The sequence below is a fragment of the Tubulanus polymorphus genome, chromosome 9, assembly GCF_964204645.1.
Source record: "Tubulanus polymorphus chromosome 9, tnTubPoly1.2, whole genome shotgun sequence".
Taxonomy (NCBI): domain Eukaryota; kingdom Metazoa; phylum Nemertea; class Palaeonemertea; order Tubulaniformes; family Tubulanidae; genus Tubulanus; species Tubulanus polymorphus.
The window spans coordinates 6194810-6218808 of NC_134033.1; the positions used below are offsets into that span (position 1 = coordinate 6194810).

Below are 23999 nucleotides of genomic sequence, written 5' to 3' on the forward strand. Positions count from 1 at the left end.
TGATTTTCACCATGCTGCTGCTCTTGTCGGGTTTTTCCCACCAGGAAGAAAACTGCACTGATTGCGACGACTGGTGCAACGTAAACTGCGCTACTGAAAATGATGGAAGTTGCTACTCGAATTGCATCAACAACGAATGTCCCGATTGCGCCGGTGAACTGACGAGATAACCAATATCCACTATTACAGAAAATTCGTAAAATCGTTGGCTGTTTTTTTTGTCTGAATTTTTATTTCACTATTCTCGAGGTCTAGGGGCAATGAATAGGAAAGAAGAATCATTGACAACTAACCGATTTTTCATGCACGAAACATGTGCTACAAACAATTCTGCAGTAACAACAAAAAAGAAACTCAGGTCATCGCAGGCAATGTCAGAAAACACGGGTAAAAACAAACGGGATACAGTTCCAGCTCACCTCATGAAATACCAGCGAAAATCTGAAAATCAAGGTATTCTCATCAAACCCCTTGTTTAAGTCATCACTCGGTGCGCATATTCTCTGCGTGCCCGACCCTTCACTTCCGGTTCTCATATGCAATATGCCAACTGGCATATGATTAGTTCGTACAACTGCCACCAATAGATTGTGAAAGCACCGTATCTTCGTTATCATGAAAGTTATCTTGACTAACCTTTTACGTAGTAGCCTATATGGGCCCACGTCATATCCAGGATATGTAAACACTCTTAGGTGGCGCTCTATCAAAATACCCCCGTGAACTGATGAGCATATTATTAGCCTCCTAGTACGGAATTTAAACCAGCAAGGCAGAAAACCTTTATCGCTGCTTTGCAGCTATATTTATATCTTCTTTACTGCCTTTTCTAATGCACCGAGTTGTTTTGGAAACAGCTACCCGGCAAACTATCATTGTGTCAATTATCAATTTCAGGGTTAATATCAATCGGTTTTAACCAAAACACATTTACAATATTTGATTTTACTGCAGATGTGTAAGAAATGAACTCACGCACTGAATATACTTTGATACAGTGATAAGCGTTCTATATCCTTTCATATTCCTAGTCTATTAGACATATGAGCTTTAGCCACTTATAGCTTCACATGATGAAGCTACATGTACTATACAATCGTAGCGAAAGCTCGTATGGCTAATGAACTAGTTAACCTATAAAGTACTACATTTTATCCGGCTCGTGTTGATTCCTAGGCCCGTGCCGAGCTTTAATAGAGGCGTTTCATGAAGAAAGGCACTTTTTACTGTGAGAAGGGCCATTTTCCTATTGAAAAAGGACAGATATGAAATATGTAGTGCCCGGGTACCTGAATAAAAATCGAGCACGGGTTGTTATTCATTTTCCAACAAACATTGTTAGGCCTATCCAAATTTTGGAAAAAATCTTGACCTTAATCTTTAGACACTGACTTTGAAGGGCAATTTTTGGGGGTTCGTTCGCCACCCCCGAACCCTCACTCGGCACGGGCCTGATTCCACACCAGGTTAAAACTGCTCCTCTACGAATCCTCTTCAGTAAATCCTGAAACACCGAAGCTCAGGAAAATATTTTCAATACATCCTATCTCACCGGAGTTCCACATCATGAGTGAGAGATCAACTCGGCTCGGAGTTTATCGATACTAAACTCGTCGAAAGTAGCATCAGCGAACGATTACTCGTGTAATCCAAACGTCGCGATATCGTCGGCGAGATCGCCACCACCGCGCGATGAATATCCGAATCGCCACCGTCTTGCTTCTCGGCGGCATCGGTCTGCCCATCCGCGTTCGCCGCAACCATCGGCGTCGTCTGCTGGCGTTCTTTGTCCGCTAGACGGCGCTCGTTGAAATGCGCGCAGATCTCGCACAGGACATACAACACGACGCCCATCACCGCGCAGACGAGCGAAAAGAACAGAAACGAGCGCGGATTCCGTTCGAAGAACGACCCGGTCACGAGCGGCGCGACCATCTCGCCGAGCGTCGCCATTGAAACGAGCGCCGTCGTCACCTGGCTAGCGTTCTGTATATGATGATCAGCCCACGAGAAAATCGACGCGAACATCGTCGACTGGCCGAGACCGAGCACGGCGCACGCCACCAATACCACGTAGTAATTATTGGCACCGCCGACCGTCAACGTCAACATCGCCGCAAAAATAATCGTAAGATTAAAGCGTAATAGATGGTGCGGTTTTAAACGGCGCATAAGGCAGATCGCCAGCACCGATGCCAGCGCGTACGTGCCCCAGTACGTCGACATTACAAAATTACCGTCGCTTTTGCTGCGGTTGAAATTCTTGACGATGAACACCGGCAAAAATTCGCCGAAATTTGTTTCCATCGCTATGAGAAATAAAACGTATAACGACGTCAACACGATGACGACGTATTCGAATTTCTTACGTTTCCGTTTCGACGCTTTGTCTCCGGCGCAATCAGTCGCCGATTCGGATTCGTGCAGATTCGACCTCTCGCGCGCCAGCTCCTCCTGCTCCTTCGCTCTCGATTTCTCATTGTGGCGTCGACGATAGGACAGATAACTGGTGCACATGAAGGCGCCGACTAAAAGCATGAAGGCACCGATTATCACGAACGACACTTGCAGGCCGGATAGAGAACTGCCGTCGCTCGCACCTGCTGAGGAGGCATTTTCGATCGTCCTATATCGCTCTTCTAAGGAATCATTTATTCCGACGATGCTGTTGATATCGATCGATTCGCCGTCGGTCTTTTTCGTTTTGTTTCGGCTGACCCCCTTTGTGGAAATGTTTCCGCCGGCAGTGATCGCGGTGGAGCTCTGGAACGGAGTGGCGAGCATCGGCGCTACGAAAGAACCGCATATCCATGAGGAGTACATCGCTTGCAGAACCGGAGTGTGATCGTCTCCCCACAGCACTAAACACAGCATACAACTGGCTGAAATATTGAAAAAAGTTTTATCATTACTTTGTACAAAAATGTTCTTAAATCATTAGACTGGTCTTCGTCCGTATCGCAGGGTTCATTGGTGATCATAGATAGTCATGGAATTTACAATGCCTTGCAAATCATGGAATTGACATCAAGATCAATACTATAGGCAGGAGTTTTTTAACCTTTCCAATTCGAGAGCTATTACTTAAGATGCATTTTCAGGATTCTGCTGTAATATTTAACTTACTGGATTCGATCGTGCCCATACAAACACCTTGTATCGCGAATACGCAGAGAATAGCGCCGTAATTCGAACACCAGCCGACACTGCTAATGCTGGCCGTCAGGAATACATATGCACTAGCAAATCTCCATAATACATAATTTTCTTTCAACGTGAAACCTAAAAAAACAACATGCACCTTAACAATGAGTAGTCAACCCAAGCTTCACATGTGTTCTGGGCTTCAATCCGAGCAACGAGCACTCACCAGGTATCGAACCTGGTTCTCGTATACGAAGAAAGCAAGCGTGACCAGTAGACCAATGAAGCTTGTCCAGTTGCCATACATTTTAGGGAGCATTCAATAAAGAAGTTTACAGTTTCTAGGCGCCATTTTGTGGCGGTCCCTCGAGGTCCCCATTGTTGCGATAATTTGCGCTCATTTTTAAAACATAAGTTTAGATTGAATATCATATAGTTCTGCAGTCCCTTGCTCGATGAAATCAATTTATACACCATTTTAAAGGAAATGAAATGCAGATATTTGCTGGCGATTCTTGGAATTTTTGAACGCAACAATTGAGAACAGTGACGATGTGAAACCAAGGACCGCATATCTTAACCGCGCGTAAAATAAATCGCAATATTTATTAACTTTAAAACATCTAAGTATCTCTTAAAGCTATATTTCCTATTTTCACAGAGGTTAAAGAAGGTTATTTGCAGTTTAAGCCTGCGTTAAATTTTTTTGAATATCTTTACTGACGACTGATCTGTACCCGCTTGAGTTTGGTTGCAAATGTGGCCTAGTTGAGAACCTAATTTGCGTTTCAACCGAATGTACCACTCATGGTTGGACACTAGAAAAAAAATCTAAGTTTTTATATATTTCATAATATGTGGCGCAGCTGAAAGCTGGACGTTGACCCCCTAAAACAGAATATCAAATGGGGGACAGATATGAACCCCTTTAAATATTATATTGGAATTTTATAAGGTTTTCTGGTCGATGTTTTCCAGCAAGAAGGTTGAGATTCAGTAAATTCATCGTATGATCCCAGAATGAGGGATTACCAGAGAGGGATATGTGTTAAATATGTCCTAAGCGTTTAAATTGACTGACACATTTCACCATCGACTCTAAGACGTTTGATTTCACCGAACACGAAATCAGCGCTAGGCTGGACGGGCTGTATACGACAATTCCTCAACTGGGCCGTTCAAACTTCAATAGCGGGACAAACCGGACCCCGAAACCAGCTAAACGAATTGCCCCCGCCAAAATACGGTTCAAACAAGATATGGATTATCATCCCAAAATATCCCCATGGAAAATGTGAAGAAATCAAATTGCATTTAAAGATTTCTTGTCGCAAGTCTCAATGTTCAGTGAAATTGCAATGCGCAGTGGGAGACCCCATTTGCGCGTAATCTCAAATTCAAGCGGGTACAGATCAGTCGTCAGGAAAGATATTCAAAAGATTTTAACGCAGGCTTAAACTGCAAATAACCCTCTTTAACCTCTGTGAAAATAAGATATATAGCTTCAAGAGATACTTAGATATTTCAAAATTAATAAATATTGCGGTTTCTTTTACGCGCGGTTGAGATATGCGGTCCTTGGTTTCACATCGTCACTGTTCTCAATTGTTGCGTTCAAAAATTCCAAGAATTGCCAGCAAATATCTGCATTTCATTTCCTTTAAAAAGCTGTATAAATTGATTTCGTCGAGCAAGGGGCTGCAGAACTATATGATATTCAATCTAAATTTATGTTTTGAAAATGAGCGCAAATCATCGCAACAATGGGGACCTCGAGGGACCGCCACAAAATGGCGCCTAGAAACTGGAAACTTCTTTATTAGTACCGGTACGTACGTTTCGTGGGAGGGGGAATATTGTACTAATATCGTAGGGGGCTAAAGAAAGATGTACGTTCTTTTTTATAGGGGTCTCTTGAAAAATGTACGTACAGTGGACGAGAGGTATCCAAGATTTTGTCAAACACTGATTCAAAATATTTGATTACAGTATCCTAATATCATCCCACTCTAAATATCCTAGGATTTGCAATCGATTTTCGACTAAAGGTAGGTCAACAATTCGTTGGTTGATGGGGGGGGACTTTCAAAATATTCGCACGGGTGGGGGTCAATGAAATAAGTACAAAATCGTACAAGGAGAGGGCGGCTAAAAACGGCAAAATTGAACTATTTCGACGCTCTTTTATCAGAACACATTCAAAGACTGATAATTTAAACTTCACATGTGTTGAGCACAAACACAGATATATTTTAACACCAGACATCTAACAGACATGCTAGTATAGCAACTTGTTGTTGTTGAGGGACACAACGCACACTTTTATTTGGCAGTTTGTACTGAGCAGTTGTTGCGGTCGGTCGGAAGCCGACCAAGCATTTGAATAAAAGATATTTTATCAAGATGGAATTGATGACTTTGGATTTATTTTGACGAGCTAGTTCCCGAGTGCACTGAAAATTCTAGTTGTTACACTATCAGCAAAATGTAAAAAAATCGATCGTCCACACTTCACATGTGTTCGGACCTTCACTTGAGACACTTTAAATTGAAAATGAAATACACATGTACAAACACCAGGCATTAGATATTTAATCGGCACACTTCAAAAAGCTGATCGTCCACACTTCACAAGCATGCAGGAGATATCTTTAATTGCAAATTAATGACAAACATCAGGGACATTTTAGTTATTTCACCAGAACACTTTCAGAACATACTGAATCTTATATACATCATTTTAATTTCACATCTTTTTTGGAAGTTTGGCTCCATTCTTGTGCAAAAATCCTCAACAAAAAATAACGGCAGTTGACGATTGAAAATAATTCTTACCAATGAGTAGAACGCTGATGAAATACACGAGAGATCGAACGACGAATATCCAGGAGATCTGATGAACACTTGTATCAGTCAATTCCTGTAGATCTAGTAACATCGGACCGGGATACGCCAATCCCAAACCCTGAAAACCAAAGACAACTTCCTTATCAAATCAATTTTAATCTAAAGATTTTGAGTTAAGAGCGTTTAATTGAATTGTTGGACTTTATATCTAAGGCGTGCGGTTTTTTCTAGAAGAAATGAAATAATTTGATTTTATTAGGCTAGTTTCGATTGGTGTCATTCCGAAAAACATTTTTAGTGCATTCTATATCTTCTATATTCTGGAATAGCACAATCCTCAAACTTGATAGATTCGGCTGGTAGAGAATTTGTAAACGACCGGAATTGCTAATGTTAAAAGATGTTTCAACCTGATAGTATAATCTGCAAACCTGATAGAAGCGGCCGATAGAGAGTTAAGTTTCGATGTACGTGAAATGGCTAATACAGACCTTGTATTATCAAACCTGACTTAATAAAATTCGTGCCAAATCTCAAAACAACTATCAATCGCACGAGATCAATTTTGACAGAAAGTAAACGAATGTTATGTTCCTCAATATATGCTAATATATTCCATAGGTTCCAATCTTCCCAACACAATCGACTAAGCCTAATATATTCAAATTCAATTTGAAACACCTTCCAGCTCGTGTCATGATCAGTAATAAGGATCGAACATAGATAGATCATTCTCAAAATAGCAAACCCGGTCCAACGGTTTGCGTCAAGTTTGACCCATCCATGGCTGCCTCCATTTGCGTTAAGCTGCTGCTGAAAATTCAAAAATGTAAATCGGGTACCGGTATTTAACTGAAGACCGAGTGCTCGCCATTACTCCATGGTATTATAACAAAGCCTTTTCTACTTTGATAGCATTGTATCTTAAGTCGTATTATTTTATCCATGCTATAACTATCTGCCCATTTGTTTGTTTAGTAATTCGTTAATCCGTGCTCAGACCAATGTTCCCCTAATGTGTCACCTGCCAATCTGTCACATGTCTCTCTGTTTGTTCTGTCTAACCAATATTATATATAACTTGTAAGATTCAGAAGAATTATGAGATACTGGCATTCGCGCAAAGTCAGCCTTGGAGTGCATGAAATTCAGACACATACCAAGTGCAGAATAAAGTCGTCTTCAACTGAAATATCATAGTCTTCGTCATCTATATCGAGTTAGTTCCCGAAACGACTCGTAAGCGGAAAAATAGCGTTGCTAAAGTATTTCTGATGGTTAACTTTTGAGCATAATCACTTGCTTACGGCCATATTTCATTGATGCAATATACCGTGAAACAATATATGATATTGACGGGAGATCAATGAAACATAAATGCCTGACACTAGAAAACTTATTTCGACTTTTTTTTACTATCTTAGGTGATTGGTTGAGGGTTTCAAAATAAGAACATTTTCCGTGGATTAAGGCTGCGAGTAGGTTGCCCCTCGGTGTTAAAACAAATATACCCAAAACAATGTAATTTGCAAGAGTATGAGTGTTAGATTTGTAGGTTTTAACGATCACTGTCTTGACAAAGATGGTAACCTTAATGGGAAGGAGCAGGGGTCCGGACTACCAACCCCCAAAAGCCGTAGTCTGTCCCTATGACTAGAAATATATATAGGATTTTTTTAAATAACTAGGTGCCCTTGTTTCCATAGTTACTGAAAAGTTTGATTTCAACAAAGTAGGACCGGTTAAATTGTCAAATTTCTTGATATAAATATCTAAACATGATACTCACCACAATCATAGAACATGTCATGAGCTACAACTTTGCAATCGATTATGGTCACCTAATATGCACAAGGGTCAATACAAACAGACAAATTGTATATTATTCAATATTGAAATCAGCCTTGTGGGAAAGAACAAAGAATCGGGTGATCCAAATTTCAAGTGAGGAGATGTATCCTGTACGAGTGCTAATAAAATTCAAATATCAAGACTATAAGTTAAAACCTGTTGATATTCCTAAACTAGGGGTCCAGGGACACCAAACCCGCTTGGGAAGTGGTTTCAAATGCTCAACAATCTAACAATTTCAATATTCAACGCCCCCTGGTGACAAAAACCAATGACCTTGAAACCCACCACAATCATATAGAACATGTCAGCAGCTACGATTTTGTAATGGATTATGACAACAAAATATGCCCCGTTACCAATTTAATATGGAAATACTAAGTTATTCTACTATTCAAGGCCCCCTGGTGACCATATTCAAAACCCAATGACCTTGAAACTCACCGCTCACCGCTACAACTTTGCAATTGATTGTGGTAACACAATATGCATAGGTACGAATATAATATAGAAATACTAAGATATTGTATTATTCAACGCCCCCTGGTGGCCATATACAAAAAATATACAAAAACCAATGACCTTGAAACTCACCCAAATCATAGAACACGTTATGAGCTACAATTTACTAATCAATTGTGGTAACAAATACGCTTAGGTATCAATATAATGTGGAAAACCTTTTCGGGTGTCACTAAACCTAAGACCCCCTAAACCTAAGACCTAAGACCCGTTAGGTCTTATGTTTAGGGGGTCTTAGGTTTAGTGACACCTATATATAATATACTAAACCTAAGACCCATAAACCTAAGACCCCCAAATATCTCGTCCAAAGTACACAAATGACGAATTAGAGCCAGGTCTTATGTTTATGGGTCTTAGGTTTAGTGACACCTATATATAATATACTAAACCTAAGACCCTCAAATACGTCTCTGATAAATAAACCAAATTTTAATAGGCCATCGATTGATCATTTTAACTAATATCTATATATTAGAACCATTTTGAGTAGTCTGAAGTACACAAATAATGATTTAGATTCGGGTCTTAGGTTTATGGGTCTTAGGTTTAGTGACACCTATATATAATATACTAAACCTAAGACCCATAAACCTAAGACCCCCAAATATCTCGTCCAAAGTACACAAATAACGAATTAGAGCCAGGTCTTATGTTTAGGGGGTCTTAGGTTTAGTGACACCTATATATAATATACTAACCTAAGACCTATAAACCTAAGACCCTCAAATATCACGTCTCTGATAAATGAACCAAATTTAGATAGGCCATCGATGGGTCATTTTAACTATACACAAATGACGAATTAGAGCCAGGTCTTATGTTTATGGGTCTTAGGTTTAGTGACAACTATATATAATATACTAAACCTAAGACCCTCAAATACGTCTCTGATAAATAAACCAAATTTTAATAGGCCATCGATTGATCATTTTAACTAATATCTATATATTAGAACCATTTTGAATAGTCTAAAGTACACAAATAATGATTTAGAGTCGGGTCTTAGGTTTATGGGTCTTAGGTTTAGTGACACCTATATATAATATACTAAACCTAAGACCTATAAACCTTCACCAGCTACCTGTTAATCTCTAGAAAAAAAGAATGAATATTCAAAAAATGTTGCTCGATGAGGAGAGTTATTTGGTTGAATAAGATCATTTAAACTCAGCCTGTTGTTTTGGCGAATCAAGAGTGGTGGTCACTTGAAAATAAATAAATTTAACTTTAGAGGAATCAACTGTTCATGTGTAAACCTATTTTACAGAAATCCATTCATAACTTTCCGAGTTATTTTGCTAATAAAAAGCTTCATGGAAACAAACAAAAAATAGATAAACGGTGGCCAAACATAACCTCTTTGCGATACCGCATGAAGTAGCAGCTCAGATAGTTCGAAGACGAGATATTTGGGGGTCTTAGGTTTATGGGTCTTAGGTTTAGTATATCATATATAGGTGTCACTAAACCTAAGACCCATGAACCTAAAACCCGACTCTAAATCATTATTTGTGTACTTTAGACTAATCAAAATGGGTCTAATATATAGATATTAGTTAGAATGATCCATCGATGGCCTATTTAAATTTGGTTTATTTATCAGAGACGAGATATTTGAGGGTCTTAGGTTTATAGGTCTTAGGTTTAGTATATTATATATAGGTGTCACTAAACATAAGACCCATAAACCTAAGACCCGACTCTAAATCATTATTTGTGTACGTTAGACTATTCAAAATGGTTCTAATATATAGATATTAGTTAGAATGATCCATCGATGGCCTATTTAAATCTGATTTATTTATCAGAGACGAGATATTTGAGGGTCTTAGGTTTATAGGTCTTAGGTTTAGTATATTATATATAGGTGTCACTAAACCTAAGACCCCCTAAACATAAGACCTAACGGGTCTTAGGTCTTAGGTTTAGGGGGTCTTAGGTTTAGTGACACCCAAACCTTTTCCCACCTACGAATGAGTACTGATGACACCAAGATGGCCGCCAATTGCGTCATAATTGGCTGATAAAAAATACCTGGTATAAAACATCCTTTTCCAAAGAATACCCATCACAAATTGCGATGAGAAATGGTAAACCAGTAGGAAGCTACAGGACTCAGAATTCAGGCCAAAATTTACATTTTTGGGCACTAAAAAGGTCATAGGACGGCCATCTTGAGTCCGATCGACCCAATTTTTGTTATGCTGATGGGCCCTGGGGGATTCAAATATGTCCGAAAGATAAAGGTAATTGATCGAAGCATCTTCAAAATTTCCCTCAAAAAGTTCAAGCTTGTTTAAAAAGTGCTGATTTTGACGAACAACAATGGCTGCCAGTCAGCCATCTTGATTCTGACAGGGCCAGTTTTTGGGCCGAAGATGTATCTAGGGTAGATACATGCGTAACCCAAATATCAAGACATTACATTGAAGCGTCTTCAAAACTTCCCAAAATAACTGGATTCTGTCTACGGACGGACGACAGACGAAAAGTGAACGCAAATAGCCCGCTGGGACTAAAATCCCAAGTGGGCTAAAAAGATTTTCCACCTACGAATGAGTACTGATGACACTAGGATGGCCGCCAATTGCGTGATAGTGGCTGATAAAAAATACCTGTCACATGCATTAAAGATCCCTCTCCATAAAATTACCATCAGAAGGGGTTAAACCAAGATAATGAAAAAGTCCATTCGGTAGTTCGAACGAACCCCCCTTTTAAAATTTCAAACGTCGACGAACGTCAGTACATGATCTGAATTTGCTAAATTTAGCAAAATAAAATCGATACATGCAAAGGAAACGGTAACCAGTCTACCTATCGGCCTCAGATTGCACCAGAACGCGCTTGCTTCTTGCACGAAATTTTCAAATTCTCGGGAATTTCTGGGGGAGGACCGCCAGACCCCCTTCTAATCCTAAAAACGAACTCCCGAAAAAGATTCTGGGGACGCCCATGAAGTCTCATCGCTTTTCAAACAGCTTTGCCGAAGGATATCTTATCCTAAATCGTACCTAAAACTTCGCATGGTCTAATAAATAATGGTTGTATTAATAAATGTCGAGTCATTATTCAGGCGCAGATCCAGGGGTGCTTGGGCAATGTGGTGGACTGTGAGCAACCCCAATCGGAAAATGTCTTTCGTATCACTACAAGAACAAGGTTCAGCTTGAATTGGGTGCCTACGAGATGATCGAGCAGTGCATAAAACACGCCCGAGAATGCATGAAATGAGACAAATTCTTCAGTACATTGTTTTCAGCGGGGATATGACCGCAAAGCACATTGTGTTTGAAAATCCTGGATCAGTCCCCTATTGATACTTCTGATACTTACAAGTGTGAAATAAGTGGCGCACAAACAAACAGAAACGATCACTTCAGGTTTTTTCTGGCGGAGATTCATCTCTGTTGTTCACCAAGTCCTGGAAGTTCCTGGAAGTAGTTGTATTATATCCCAGTCACTTAACGATCCTTAGTATACTCTTAACCATCCAGACACTAGCATTCAAATTGTTCCATGACATTTGCCCACCGGACTTCGGTCGGATTTTTTTGTCTGTTTGACAGCGATATCGCAGATATGTTGACCGATTTTGATAAATCAAATATCTAGAATACACCGACTTTATGACGTTTTGTGTCTGTTCATTCTGACCGGGTTCTAAGTATAGGTTAGAAACCGAGATCACGCATATACATGTATAATAGAACCGTCGAGCACGCTAGCAATCAATATTATCGTTGCATATAATAAACGTTTTGATGTTTAACGATATCAATGAATGCTAGCGCGCTCGACGGTTTAAAGGTCAAGTGCCCACTAAATAGAATATTGTGTAAAACCGTTTTTCTAAATGTGAAATGTGTATAAATGATAAGTGTGTTACTAATTTTGATTTTAGTAAAGCCATTACTGAGAAATAAGACTTTAAAGTCGGCTATTTTCACCAGTTTGCCGTACACAGCAGGTGCGCGTTTGTTGTGAAAAACCCACGATTGCTGACGCCATTTGTAGTCAAACACACATTTCCACGTGCGTTGTACCACTGAAGAATAACATAAGGGCTCATTCATTTATTACGTATTCTCATTAGGGGAGGGGGAGGGGTAAGTGCTATTGCGTACTGTTATGCTTATGTATATGAAAATTGGCCGATTTTGCGTACATCAGGGGAAACTGTCAAATTTTCTAATTTGACAGTTGTTTCAACTGTCAAATACAGTTAAAACAATCTATTAGAAAGTGTTTATTTTGCCAATGCGGCATTATTCATGTAAACGCTATTTTGTCAATGGCTATATGTAAAGATATACTAATAACTAGGGGTCCAGGGACACCATGCCCACTTGGGAAGTGGTTTCAAGCTCAACAATCTAACAATTTAAATATTCAATGCCCCCTGGTGACCATATACAAAAACCAATGACCTTGAAACTCACCACAATCATAGAATATGTCAGCAGCTACGATTTTGTAATTGATTGTGATAACAAAATATGCTTCGTTACCAATTTAATAAGGAAATACTAAGTTATTCTACAATTCAACGTCCCTGGTGACCATGTGCAAAACCCAATGACCTTGAAACTCACCACAATCATAGAACATGTCATGAACTACAACTTTGCAATCGATCATGGTAACCAAATATCCCTAGATACCAATCTAATAAGGAAATACCAAGTTTTTCTACTATTCAACGCCCCCTGGTGACCATATAGAATAACTTATGTACTTGAAACTCACCACAATCATAGACGATGTCATGAGCTACAACTTTGCAATCGATTGTTGTCACAAAATATGCGTAGGTACAAATATAATATAGAAATACTAAGTTATTGTATTATTCAACGCTCCCTAGCGACTATATGCAAAACCCAATGACCTTGAAACTCACTACAACCATAGAACATGTCATGAACTACAACTTTGCAATGGATCATGGTAGCAAAATAGCCCTACGTACCAATCTGATAAGGAAATACTAAGTTATTTGCAATCGATTGTGGTAACAAAATATGCGTAGGTACAAATATAATATAAAGAAATACTAAGTTATTGTATTATTCAATGCCCCCTGGTGGCCATATACAAAAAGCAATGATCTTGAAAACGTTATGAGATCATAGAAAATCATAGAAAACGTTATGAGCTACAACTTTCTAATTCATTGTGGTAACAAAATCTGCTTAGGTATCAATATAATGTGGAAAAACTTTTTCCTACCTACGAATGAGTACTGATGACGCCAAGATGGCTGCCAATTGCGCCATAATTGGCTGATCAAAAATACCTGTCTCAGGTATAAAACATCCTTTTCAAAAGAATACCCATCACAAATTGCAATGAGAAATGGCAAACCAGTAGGAAGCTACAGGACTCAGAATTTGGGCCAAAATTTACATTTTTGGCCACTAAAAAGGTCACAGGACAGCCATCTTGAATCCGATCGACCCAATTTTTCTTATGTAAATGGGCCCTTGGGGGATTCAAATATATACGAAAGATCAAGCTAATTGATCAAAGCGTCTTCAAAATTTCCCTCAAAAAGTTCAAAAACGTGTAAAAAGTGCTGATTTTGGCGAACAACAATGGCTGCCAATCAGCCATCTTGATTCTGACAGGGCCAGTTTTTGGGCTGAAGATGTGTCTAGGGTAGATACATGTGTAACCCAAATATCAAGACATTACATTGAAGCGTCTTCAAAACTTCCCAAAATAACTGGATTCCGTCTACGGACGGACGAACGGACGGACGGCGGACGAAAAGTGAACGCAATAGCCTGCTGGGACTTAAGTCCCAAGTGGGCTATAAAAGTTTCAAGAACGTACGTACCTTGTCCAGCAAAGCATAATCTAAACCTTTCACTAAATGCGTATGTTCCATATCACCACCGAGATATTTCGATTCTTGAATAACTTTCTTTCTTCTCTCGGCGTAATGTTCACCTCTGCAAAAATTCAAATCTTTGGTATTGAAATATTCTAGTATTTTAGATTCAATGATAAGATAACTAGGGGTCCAGGGACACCATGCCCCGGTTCAAATATATACGAAAGATAAAGGTAATTGATCAAGGTGTCTTCAAAATTCCCCTCAAAAAGTTCAAAAACGTCTAAAAAGTGCTGATTTTGGCAAACAACAATGGCTGCCAGTCGGCCATCTTGATTCTGAGAGGTCCAGTTCTTGGGCTGAAGATGTGTCTAGGGTAGATACATGTATTCCGTCTACGGACGGACGGACGAACGGACGGACGAAAAGTGAACGCAATAGCCCGCTGGGACTAAAGTTCCAAGTGGGCTAAAAATAAATAAAATAATTTCATTCGGTTTAGGGGTGGGGGGGGGGGTTCATTGGCAAAATAGCTTCAACAGGAATAATGCCGCATTGGCAAAATATCACCCGCCTATCTATTATACTTTGTATTGCTCCATTCTGTCCTCTCCCTATGTGAATGTTCCAGTAGTCGGTCTAATATGCGCGTCTACTCTCTATCCTATTTTCTATCCATTGCTATTGTTCTATTCTGCCCACCAACCCCCACCCCCCCCCCCACTGACCAGATTGCAAGATTCAAACATAAACTGCATGTATTTATATAATTTCCATTACAAAGAAGACAGCAGGTTGGCGGTTTGTTTAGCATGAAGATTATTTGATACTCATTTCGATGCTAGGCCGCAGGCCCAGAATAAATTCTTCTAAAGATGCTGCAAATAGAGGTAAGAATAATCAAACTCCCTAAAGGCTGAGATATTCTTGGCTAGGCTATTTTAAAGTATTTCAAGCCTAAAGTTTCAATTTAATTATCGATTAAACTGTTATTAATTGTAAATAGCAACATAACCAGCAAAATCAGTTTTCCTAATTGCGTTCACTTTTCGTCCGTATACAGAATCCAGTTATTTTGGAAAGTTTTGAAGACGCTTGAATGGATTGTCTTGATCTTTGGTATATACATGTATCCACCCTAGATACATCATCTGCTCGAAAACTGATCAGAATCAAGATGGCCGACTGGCAGCCATTGTTGTTCGCCAAAATCAGCACTTTTACACATTCTTAAAGATTTCAAGGGAAATTTTGAAGACGCTTCAATCAATTATCTTGATCTTATTGTATCCCCCCTATGGTGCATCGGCATAAGAACAATTGGGTCGTTTGGACACAAAGATGGCTGCCGTGTGACCTTTTTTGTGCCCAAAAAGGTCATTTTTCCCCGAATTCCGAAAACTGTAGCTTCCGAATGGTTTGTCATTTTTCATTGAAATTCATGATGGTTATACTTTGTGAAGAGATCTTAAGCACATCAGACAGATTTTTTTATCAGTCTAGTGCGACGCAATCGACAGCCATCGTATTGTCACCAGTCCTCATTTGTAGATAGAAAACGGTTTTATTGAGAAAAAATATGGACAGGTTTTGACTTATATGTTCTTTATATTTGATAAATAGTATCACTGTCATAGTATTCATACCCCTCAAACTAGGGAATTGGGGTTAGTTACCCAGCTTTTTGTTCTCGTCACCAGGGGAGTTAAATATCGAATTATATACAATTTGTCTATTTATATTGGTACCTATGGATATTTTGTAACCACAATCAATTGCAAAGTTGTAGCTTATCACATGCTGTATGGTTGTGTTTGAGTTTCAAGGTCACTGGGTTTGTATCTGGTCGCCAGGTGGCATTGAATAGCCGAATAACTTATTTTCATTTATTGTATTGATTAGCTCATGACATGTTCTATGAGTGTGGTGAGTTTTAAGGTCAGACATTGCTTTCTTGATATGTTCACCAGGGGGCGTCGAATATTGGAATTTTCTGTTGACCATTTCAAACCACTTCCCAAGTGGGCGTGGTGTCCCTGGACCCCTAGTTTGTGAAGCCGGCCCCAGAGGAAAACATCCAAGCAAGAGAAAAGGGACATGTCCCTGAAAATGTCTCACTGTCAGTGTCCCTGAAAAAATTTCAACTGTCCCTCTAGAAATTGTTTTAATTCTTCATTGTTCCTTATTGTGTCCCTGAAAATTTACTTTTTTTGTCCCTGATGTGGTAATTGATAGGTCGGCGGGTGTGCCAAACATAAATTGAACCAGTAATTGTTCGCTTCACACTGTTAACTTTATCAAGCCACCTCACTGACTGTTATTTCTTTGAGCACGTGTCTTCTGGCTGATGTCAGTGGCTAGTAGCTCTAGTAGCGGGTAGGCGATTTTGTTTTAGGAATGACAAGACCAGCATTCCAACCTGTTTTCTCAGAATGTATAACAATACTGGCATCAACAGTATTCACGAATAGTTTGATATTTTTCATATATTTACAGGTATCTGATATTAATCATAATGTCCATGATAATATCTGCCGAAAGGATATCAGTCAATTGAGGATTCCGCCAACCGATATCGGACAATTCAATATCGTGGAAAATGCTACCAATGTGTATGCTCACTTGAAGTGTAAGTTCATTCCACCGGAAAATGTATGCAATGTACTGATCCCGCTGCTAGATAAGCGACCACCTAACCATACTGTCAAGTTTCCTTGGGGTACTTTCAGTTCTGCAAACCTATCTTACTGTCGCAAATTACGCAGCTGGCGCCAGATCCAAATTGATGTTGGAAAGGAGGATAGATGGATGAAAAATGTTCAGAAAAAGCCACGGTTTGCTGGTGATATTGCAACTCAGCTCATAATTTATTATGATCTCATAAGTAATTCTAGTTACAATCATTCTGTGGGTGAATCTTACGGTCGCATGTCTCCGATGAACCTATGTAGGTTTTCTTGCAATAACTGGTACAGTGAATTACAATTCAATGCGATTGGAGCCATATTGAATGAAAAAATTGATGATGTGTATACTTTTCCCATCGGCGATAGAACAGCTTTGAAAGACACCCATCGGTACTGTATTTTATTTACCAACGTAAGATTTGACAATACCACTGCTGTCATCACAGATGACCACACTGGCCAGCACTGGACATTTCTATAGTATGATATGAGAAGAAACTGCATTCATTATGGTGATAGTTTGCTGTGGCCAATGCCAATCAATATGAAACAGTATGTCAGTGAAAATGTTGGTGTCCCGTTAGTTGAAGGTCAAGTTGTGCCAGTACACCAGACATGAGAAGGCCGAAATGTTAGGACTCATGCATGTAAAGGGGACTGTTACCCCTATCCTATCCAGTTAGATTCCAGCTCCTGTGGTCCAATTGCTCTTGCTTTCGCCATTTATCTTGTTGAAAACCCCATGGAGAGATCCCAACTTTTCTGAATAAAGAGGCATCCAAAGAATCGAGAGATATCCTTCAGTCGTCAATTTTCAAGGATCCTGACTTGATGCGATGCAGTCAAATCTCCATTCTGATGTCCAGAAAATTACCAAATTACTGGCGCTGTTCTAGTCAGCCTGGACGATATCGAGTTAGTAGACTCTCTTTGAAAAGAAAAGCAGATACCAATTTGCAGAAACCAGAGGAGGTAGTACATGTACATCCCAACACATGTGTTGAGTCTAATGGTTATAAAAAGCCAGCCTTTTTGAAGGGGCCTGTTCCAAATAAAATACATACGACAGAAGTAAAATAACAAGAACCTGAATACTGGCCAAGAATTTTTCATGACCATGAGTACAGCAAGCACGAGAGCTCAGAGGTTAAAGAAAGGAAATCAGCTGTCATTCAACATCATGGGAGCGTGCTAGATATACTTCCCGAAAATTATATTTATCGAGTGGAAGATGAGACTTGGTTCCAGCCTGATTGTTATGTAGGTGCACCTGACCTATCATTAAAGGTAAGAATATGGGCCAACATCACTACATCTGAACAGTTTGAAAATTGGCTATAATCATTCAAAGATAAAACCAACACAACCTACCGTTTAACAAGATCACACAAGCCAACTAAGACCATAGATTACAGAGCTGCACGTCATTGCCAACATCGCACTAGAAATTATATCTCTAAGCCACCGCCAAAATTGAATCACAGGAATCCCCTCCCTCCTCAACAAGAACCGCACAAAGTCAGCAGAGTGCACTGCCACCATAGGTGACCGTGATCTAGATGGCCTAAGGTGTGTGAATTGAACATAGATTTCCTGCATTCTCATCCGTTAAAGTCAGCACATACACTCAGTTTCCGCTCTCCAGACATCAAAGGAAAATTTAAATAGTTATTTCAAAGAGGACATTCGGTGTCATCAGCAAAACAATCCCATGAATCAGAGTTGCAGCTGAATACCCCGGTCGATTTGATTTAAGAAAAACTTTCTGATCGAAGCCTTAATCCAAGTGTATCTGATTTACACAGATTCAGACGCAAGTGGCTTGAAGAAGAAATAGGACTTCTTAATGGTAATGGAATGTTTTCTGCACTCGAGAAAGTTGTCGCAGACTATGATGAAAAAGGTGGAGGCATAGCCAAAATCAAGTATCCGAAAATAACACCAGCATCAGTTACAAACACTGAGCATGCATATGAAAAAAAACACAAGTTAAATGAAAACCCTTTTGTTATGTTAGTGGTTACTCCAATTATGTTACGCACTCATTCGCTCATTCCTAATTCCTCTGAAATCGTATTTTGTGATGCAACTGGATCTTTGAATGTTCTTGGGTGTACAACATTTATTCTATCTACTGTATCACCAGTTGGTGCCATTGCCTCTTGAAATAGTAATAACATCAGGAGAAGCAGAATCCACACTCATTCAAGCATTTAAGATGGTCAATGAAGCTCTACCTGATTCAGCATTCTATGGGAGAGGTAAGTCTGGGCCAAAAATCATCATGACGGACGACAGCGATGCTGAGAAGAATGCACTCAAGAGAACTTGGCCATCATCTACGCAGTTGCTGTGCATATTTCATATTATTCAAGCACTCTGGCGTTGGCTTTGTGATGCGAAACATGGTGTACATGAAATGTTGTAGAGACAGGTACATGTGTACTCCTACAGTTGTTCAAGTCAGGTTTGTATGCAAAAATGAAGTTGACTTGAATATAGCCCACTAGAAACTGTTGGTTAATAGATTTGCACAGAAGCATGATAAATTCTTAGCGTACTACAACAATCTTTATGAAAGGAGTACACAATGGGCTCTAGCATACATACAGGATCTTATCACAAGAGGTAACGACACCAACAACTACTCTGAAGCTAGTATCCGAGTTCTCAAGGAAGTAATATTGCATCGAACGAAGGCGTACAACACCATACAGCTGTTTGAGGTTATGTAACAACTAGGATTTTCAGTGCACTCGGGAACTAGCTCGTCAAAATAAATCCAAAGTCATCAATTCCATCTTGATAAAATATCTTTTATTCAAATGCTTGGTCGGCTTCCGACCGACCGCAACAACTGCTCAGTACAAACTGCCAAATAAAAGTGTGCGTTGTGTCCCTCATTCTGTTTCAACTGACTCTTATATCTATATATATATTCCTGCATAGTAACAAAAACTTAGGTATGAAAAACAAAGGTGACAGACAGTGAGTAGACAATTTGAGCAACAACATGCCATAAACAAAGACAGAAAGAACATATGACTAATTACTTTACAAACACGACTAACAAATACATTTCTAAACAAAACAACAAGTTGCTATAGTTATCACTACAACCTTTGAATTGTATATCCAGCGACGCTTACTATCTGTTGCCCATAATAGAATGGACTGTCACATCGCAACAAAATATTTAGGAATTGGAGGTGAACAATTTACTGCTGATGATTTGACCAAAGTTTCTGATAACCAGTGCAATGTTGTATCCACAAATAAGAACGACCGATATTTTGTAGATTTGATGGCAGGAACATGCTTCTGTCCCTATGGCGTTACCGGTCGACTGTGAAAACATCAGTCTGCAGTCATACGTTTGACGAATTGCACATACTTGAATGCTGTACCAATCAATGCTGCAGGGCGGCAAATGTATGCAGAGTTAGCTTTGGGTTTTCAAAATTCTAAGTCACTGGAATTCTTTGTTGGTTTGAATGAAAAAGTGGTTCGTGATAGTAATGATATACCTGTATTGGATAACGCAAAAACCTCTGAGAATTGTAAAGAAAGTTCAGCTTCACCTATGATTGATGATCCAGACTCTGATGACAACGATCCAGGTTCTGATTCCAAAAATGTTAAACTCCGCACAGATGTAATCCGTAAGAAGGTAGAGGATGTGACATCGAACATTCTGATGAGATTGAATTCGGAGACTGTTGATAATAACTTTCTAAGGGAAGTGGATAAATTTTGTAGTATTTATTCATCTATAGCAAATAGGAATCCAACATTTTCTAGCAATAAGTCAGCATCATTATTTCACCATTTTGATAAAATCCCGCTAACCGTGTCAGTCAGAAAAGACCGAAACTATCTGCTAGTGTCCGCTTTTCTGGTACGCGAATTGGAGTGAATTCCACCGGTGTTGTACGAAGAAGAGTAGGACTGAGTAGAGGAAAGGGTGCCGTGACTGCTGGACGATCCAGGGGCTCAAAACTGATGCTTCGTGGAATTTCGTGGAAAAAAATCGAGTGCTAATAAAGTGCAGCACAAGTTGTCAGAAAATGTTAGAGCGGGTCGTTTGAATCCTAAGTGATGCCGGTTACATATGCCACGTGATAGTTTTTCGTTGATGATCAAGTACTTCAGAAAAATCATTTTGGCTAACCGGGTATTATTGCATAATTTCTACAAGAGCATCAAAATCATGAGGTGTAGTTAAGTTTCGCGAAAAATGTGCTTCCCCAATCGAATATTGCTCGAGATACATGAATACTACTATGTACATGAACAAGTATCGATATCTGTTAACAATCTGTTTAGTCCTATTATAATTACTAGAGTGGAAAGTGGAACCTCGATAATACGATTCTCGTGGGCTAAAGTGAAATTGTTGTATTAAACGGATTTCGTATTATTCAAATCTTGATTGATATAAATATCTTAGCTGGGGCATGCTGGAAATCAATCAGAATCATATTAATGAGGTTCCACTGTATTTCTGTATGTACTAGTGTGTAATATATAGATGCTGCATCTAATAATTAAGGTCCCTCCATGACAATCTGTTGGTTACTAAAACTAGTGTGTAATATATAAACTGCTGATCTACCAGTATTCGACAAATCTGTTAGTTTTAATTACTAAACTGCTGTACCCGGGATATAGATACTGAAATAATCATTTAAGTCTCACTCTTTATGACAAATCTGTTAGTTTTAATTACTAAACTGCTGTACCTGTATAGATACTGCAATAATCATTTAAGTCTCACAATCATTTAAGTCTCACTCTTTATGACAAATCTGTTAGTTTTAATTACTAAACTGTTGTACCCGTATAGATACTGCAATAATCATTTAAGTCTCACTCTTTATGACAAATCTGTTAGTTTTAGTTACTAAACTGCTGTACCCCGTATATAGATACTGCAATAATCGTTTAAGTCTCGCTCTTCATAACTTGATGTATTATAACTTGCTGTATTATCAAAATATATAAAATAGTTTCTTATGTATTAGTATATTATGTAAAGATTTCAATATAATAATTTGTCTCTCCATGTGACAATCTGAGGCCGTCATACTGCTGATCCCTACCAGTATTTGTAAATAAATAATTAATTTAGTATTACATTATCATAAATATTTTCTTTGACCAATTGTGAGGAAGCCCAGGATTGGGCTTGTTTGTTTAGCAAATAAATGTTTGATTTGTGATAAATATCTGACTTATGAGTGGTGCTTAGCTGCCTTACTAGATTCGCTGAATTGCCGATATTCGAACCCCCTAAAAAAATCCTGGCGACGCCTATGGAGAGGCCTGTACATTTATTTTTGGCCCTTCAGAAGGAGCTTAAGGACGTAGACTTCATTGCCTGCAGAGGCTAAGAGGATATTCCCCCCATATAATTTTTTATTTACAAGGACACAAAAAGTCTAGACTTGGGGCTTTTTGGATCTGGCATAATTGAGGACAGCGTCTTCTACACGCGGTGTATACATCAGCATAAATTATAATTAATAAAATTGAGCATATAATTCCCCAATTTTATTAACATTATAATTAAGGATTATTTTCTAGACTCCAATTTTCATTTTGTTACTTAGTAGGTTTCGTTATTCAACTTATTCCTGTTTTATAAGGAACACGTGTTTTATGTATACCGGTAGTTAGTTATTGTGTTTACATGTTGAGATCACGTGATAGCATGTCACATATAGAAACAAAATGGCGGACCTGGTGTGAAAAAAAATTCGCATCCGGGTGCTCACTCAGCGGATTGTAAGCCGTGAACGACGGTTGGTGTCTATTACTGAATAATACATGTGTATACAGTGGGACTTCGCCGTTCTAAAAACTCGGTTGTTACACGTAGGCCGACTTGAGTTAGTGTTAGAGCAAGAAAAACGTACGAATAACAATATTTACAGACCATTTCAACAGATATATATATATAAATATATATATATATATATATATATATATATATATATATATAATATATATATATATATATATATATATGTAACGAGAGGTTTATTCCGCCGTGTCCTACAGTAGAATTATCCTCCGAATAAAGATTCAAAAGGCCCAAAAAGAGTAAAATAGTTAAACGATCACCTTATGTTCCAAGAAAGTATTAAGTTTTTCCTAAGAGAGGGCAGCACCTTCTAGTTACAATGAATCTTATCGCTTTATCGTAATCGTAATCGTAATGGATCTTATCGCTTTAACCACCGAATACAGTAGGCCTATTAGGCACCCAATATGAATTATTTCAATCAATAAATGGAAGGCATTATGGACAGATTGGGATTCAATATATTAGATGACTCAGGACTAGTAACTTGGGACCAAATTGGTATTCGATCCTCTGTCAGGTTTAGACGTTTTTGCTAATTGGATTTTATTCTATCACGCGCTGAAGAACTCCTCGTTAACACGAGTCGAAACACGGAAGTACAACGGATGATGATTGCGACATACGAATATGAATATGTATAATACGCTCCAAACGTTTCCTCATATATAGGGAGGAAAAAACAGAACTTAAAAATAAGCATTTAAAACTTAATGAACTGGACTCACTAGTGCAGAGGTCGTGACATCTACCGCAGAGATTCAGAACTACGATTTAGACCGGACCTCGTACCAGTTTCTGTCCACGTCACAAAGATTTAGAGCGGTCCAAAATTTGGACCGGGCCCGATTCGCTCTATAAGACCGTGCCAATTAAGACAGGTCTAATCTAGACCGGGCTAATTTGCCGAACGGTATTTTTGTCGGTGTGAATGCTTGGTCCGGTCTATATTGGGCCTGTCTAAATTTCGTCATGTACGCGCCTCTTGTCTCCCAGTTTCAAAATCCCTGATGACCAGGCAGGCAGGTGTTAAAACATGAATTTTTTGAGAAATATGTGTATTGGCCCGACAGGCAGATTTTTTTAATCTTTAATACAAGGAAGCCACCCTTCTTTGTTTTTTTTTTCAAACTAAAATACCCAGCTTAGTAAAATGTGTCATATGTGGCATTCGCTGACACAGCTCCACACCAGAACCGCGACATCATCACTGCACGGATGAGCGGAAAAATGGCCGAGT

General features: G+C 39.0%; 1 protein-coding gene across 3 annotated transcripts; it reads right to left on the minus strand.

Annotated features, from left to right (window-relative positions):
• Nucleotides 1-127: 127 nt before the first annotated feature.
• LOC141911267 (sodium-dependent glucose transporter 1C-like) lies at nt 128-23044 on the minus strand. Of its 3 annotated transcripts, none has more exons than XM_074802257.1 (5): nt 23020-23044; nt 14210-14324; nt 5980-6109; nt 3127-3282; nt 128-2882 (listed from the first exon to the last, which is right to left on the minus strand). In XM_074802257.1, the coding sequence occupies exons 2-5, from the start codon at nt 14258-14260 to the stop codon at nt 1579-1581; spliced, it is 1641 nt and encodes a 546-aa protein (XP_074658358.1). In that variant the 5' UTR covers nt 14261-14324; nt 23020-23044; the 3' UTR covers nt 128-1578. The 3 variants fall into 3 exon arrangements, with proteins under 3 accessions (XP_074658358.1, XP_074658357.1, XP_074658356.1); XM_074802256.1 differs by lacking the exon at nt 23020-23044 and adding an exon at nt 11704-11801 and having other exon boundaries at nt 129-2882; nt 14210-14326; XM_074802255.1 differs by lacking the exons at nt 14210-14324; nt 23020-23044 and adding an exon at nt 11704-11888 and having other exon boundaries at nt 129-2882.
• Between the last annotated feature and the right edge of the window lie 955 nt (nt 23045-23999).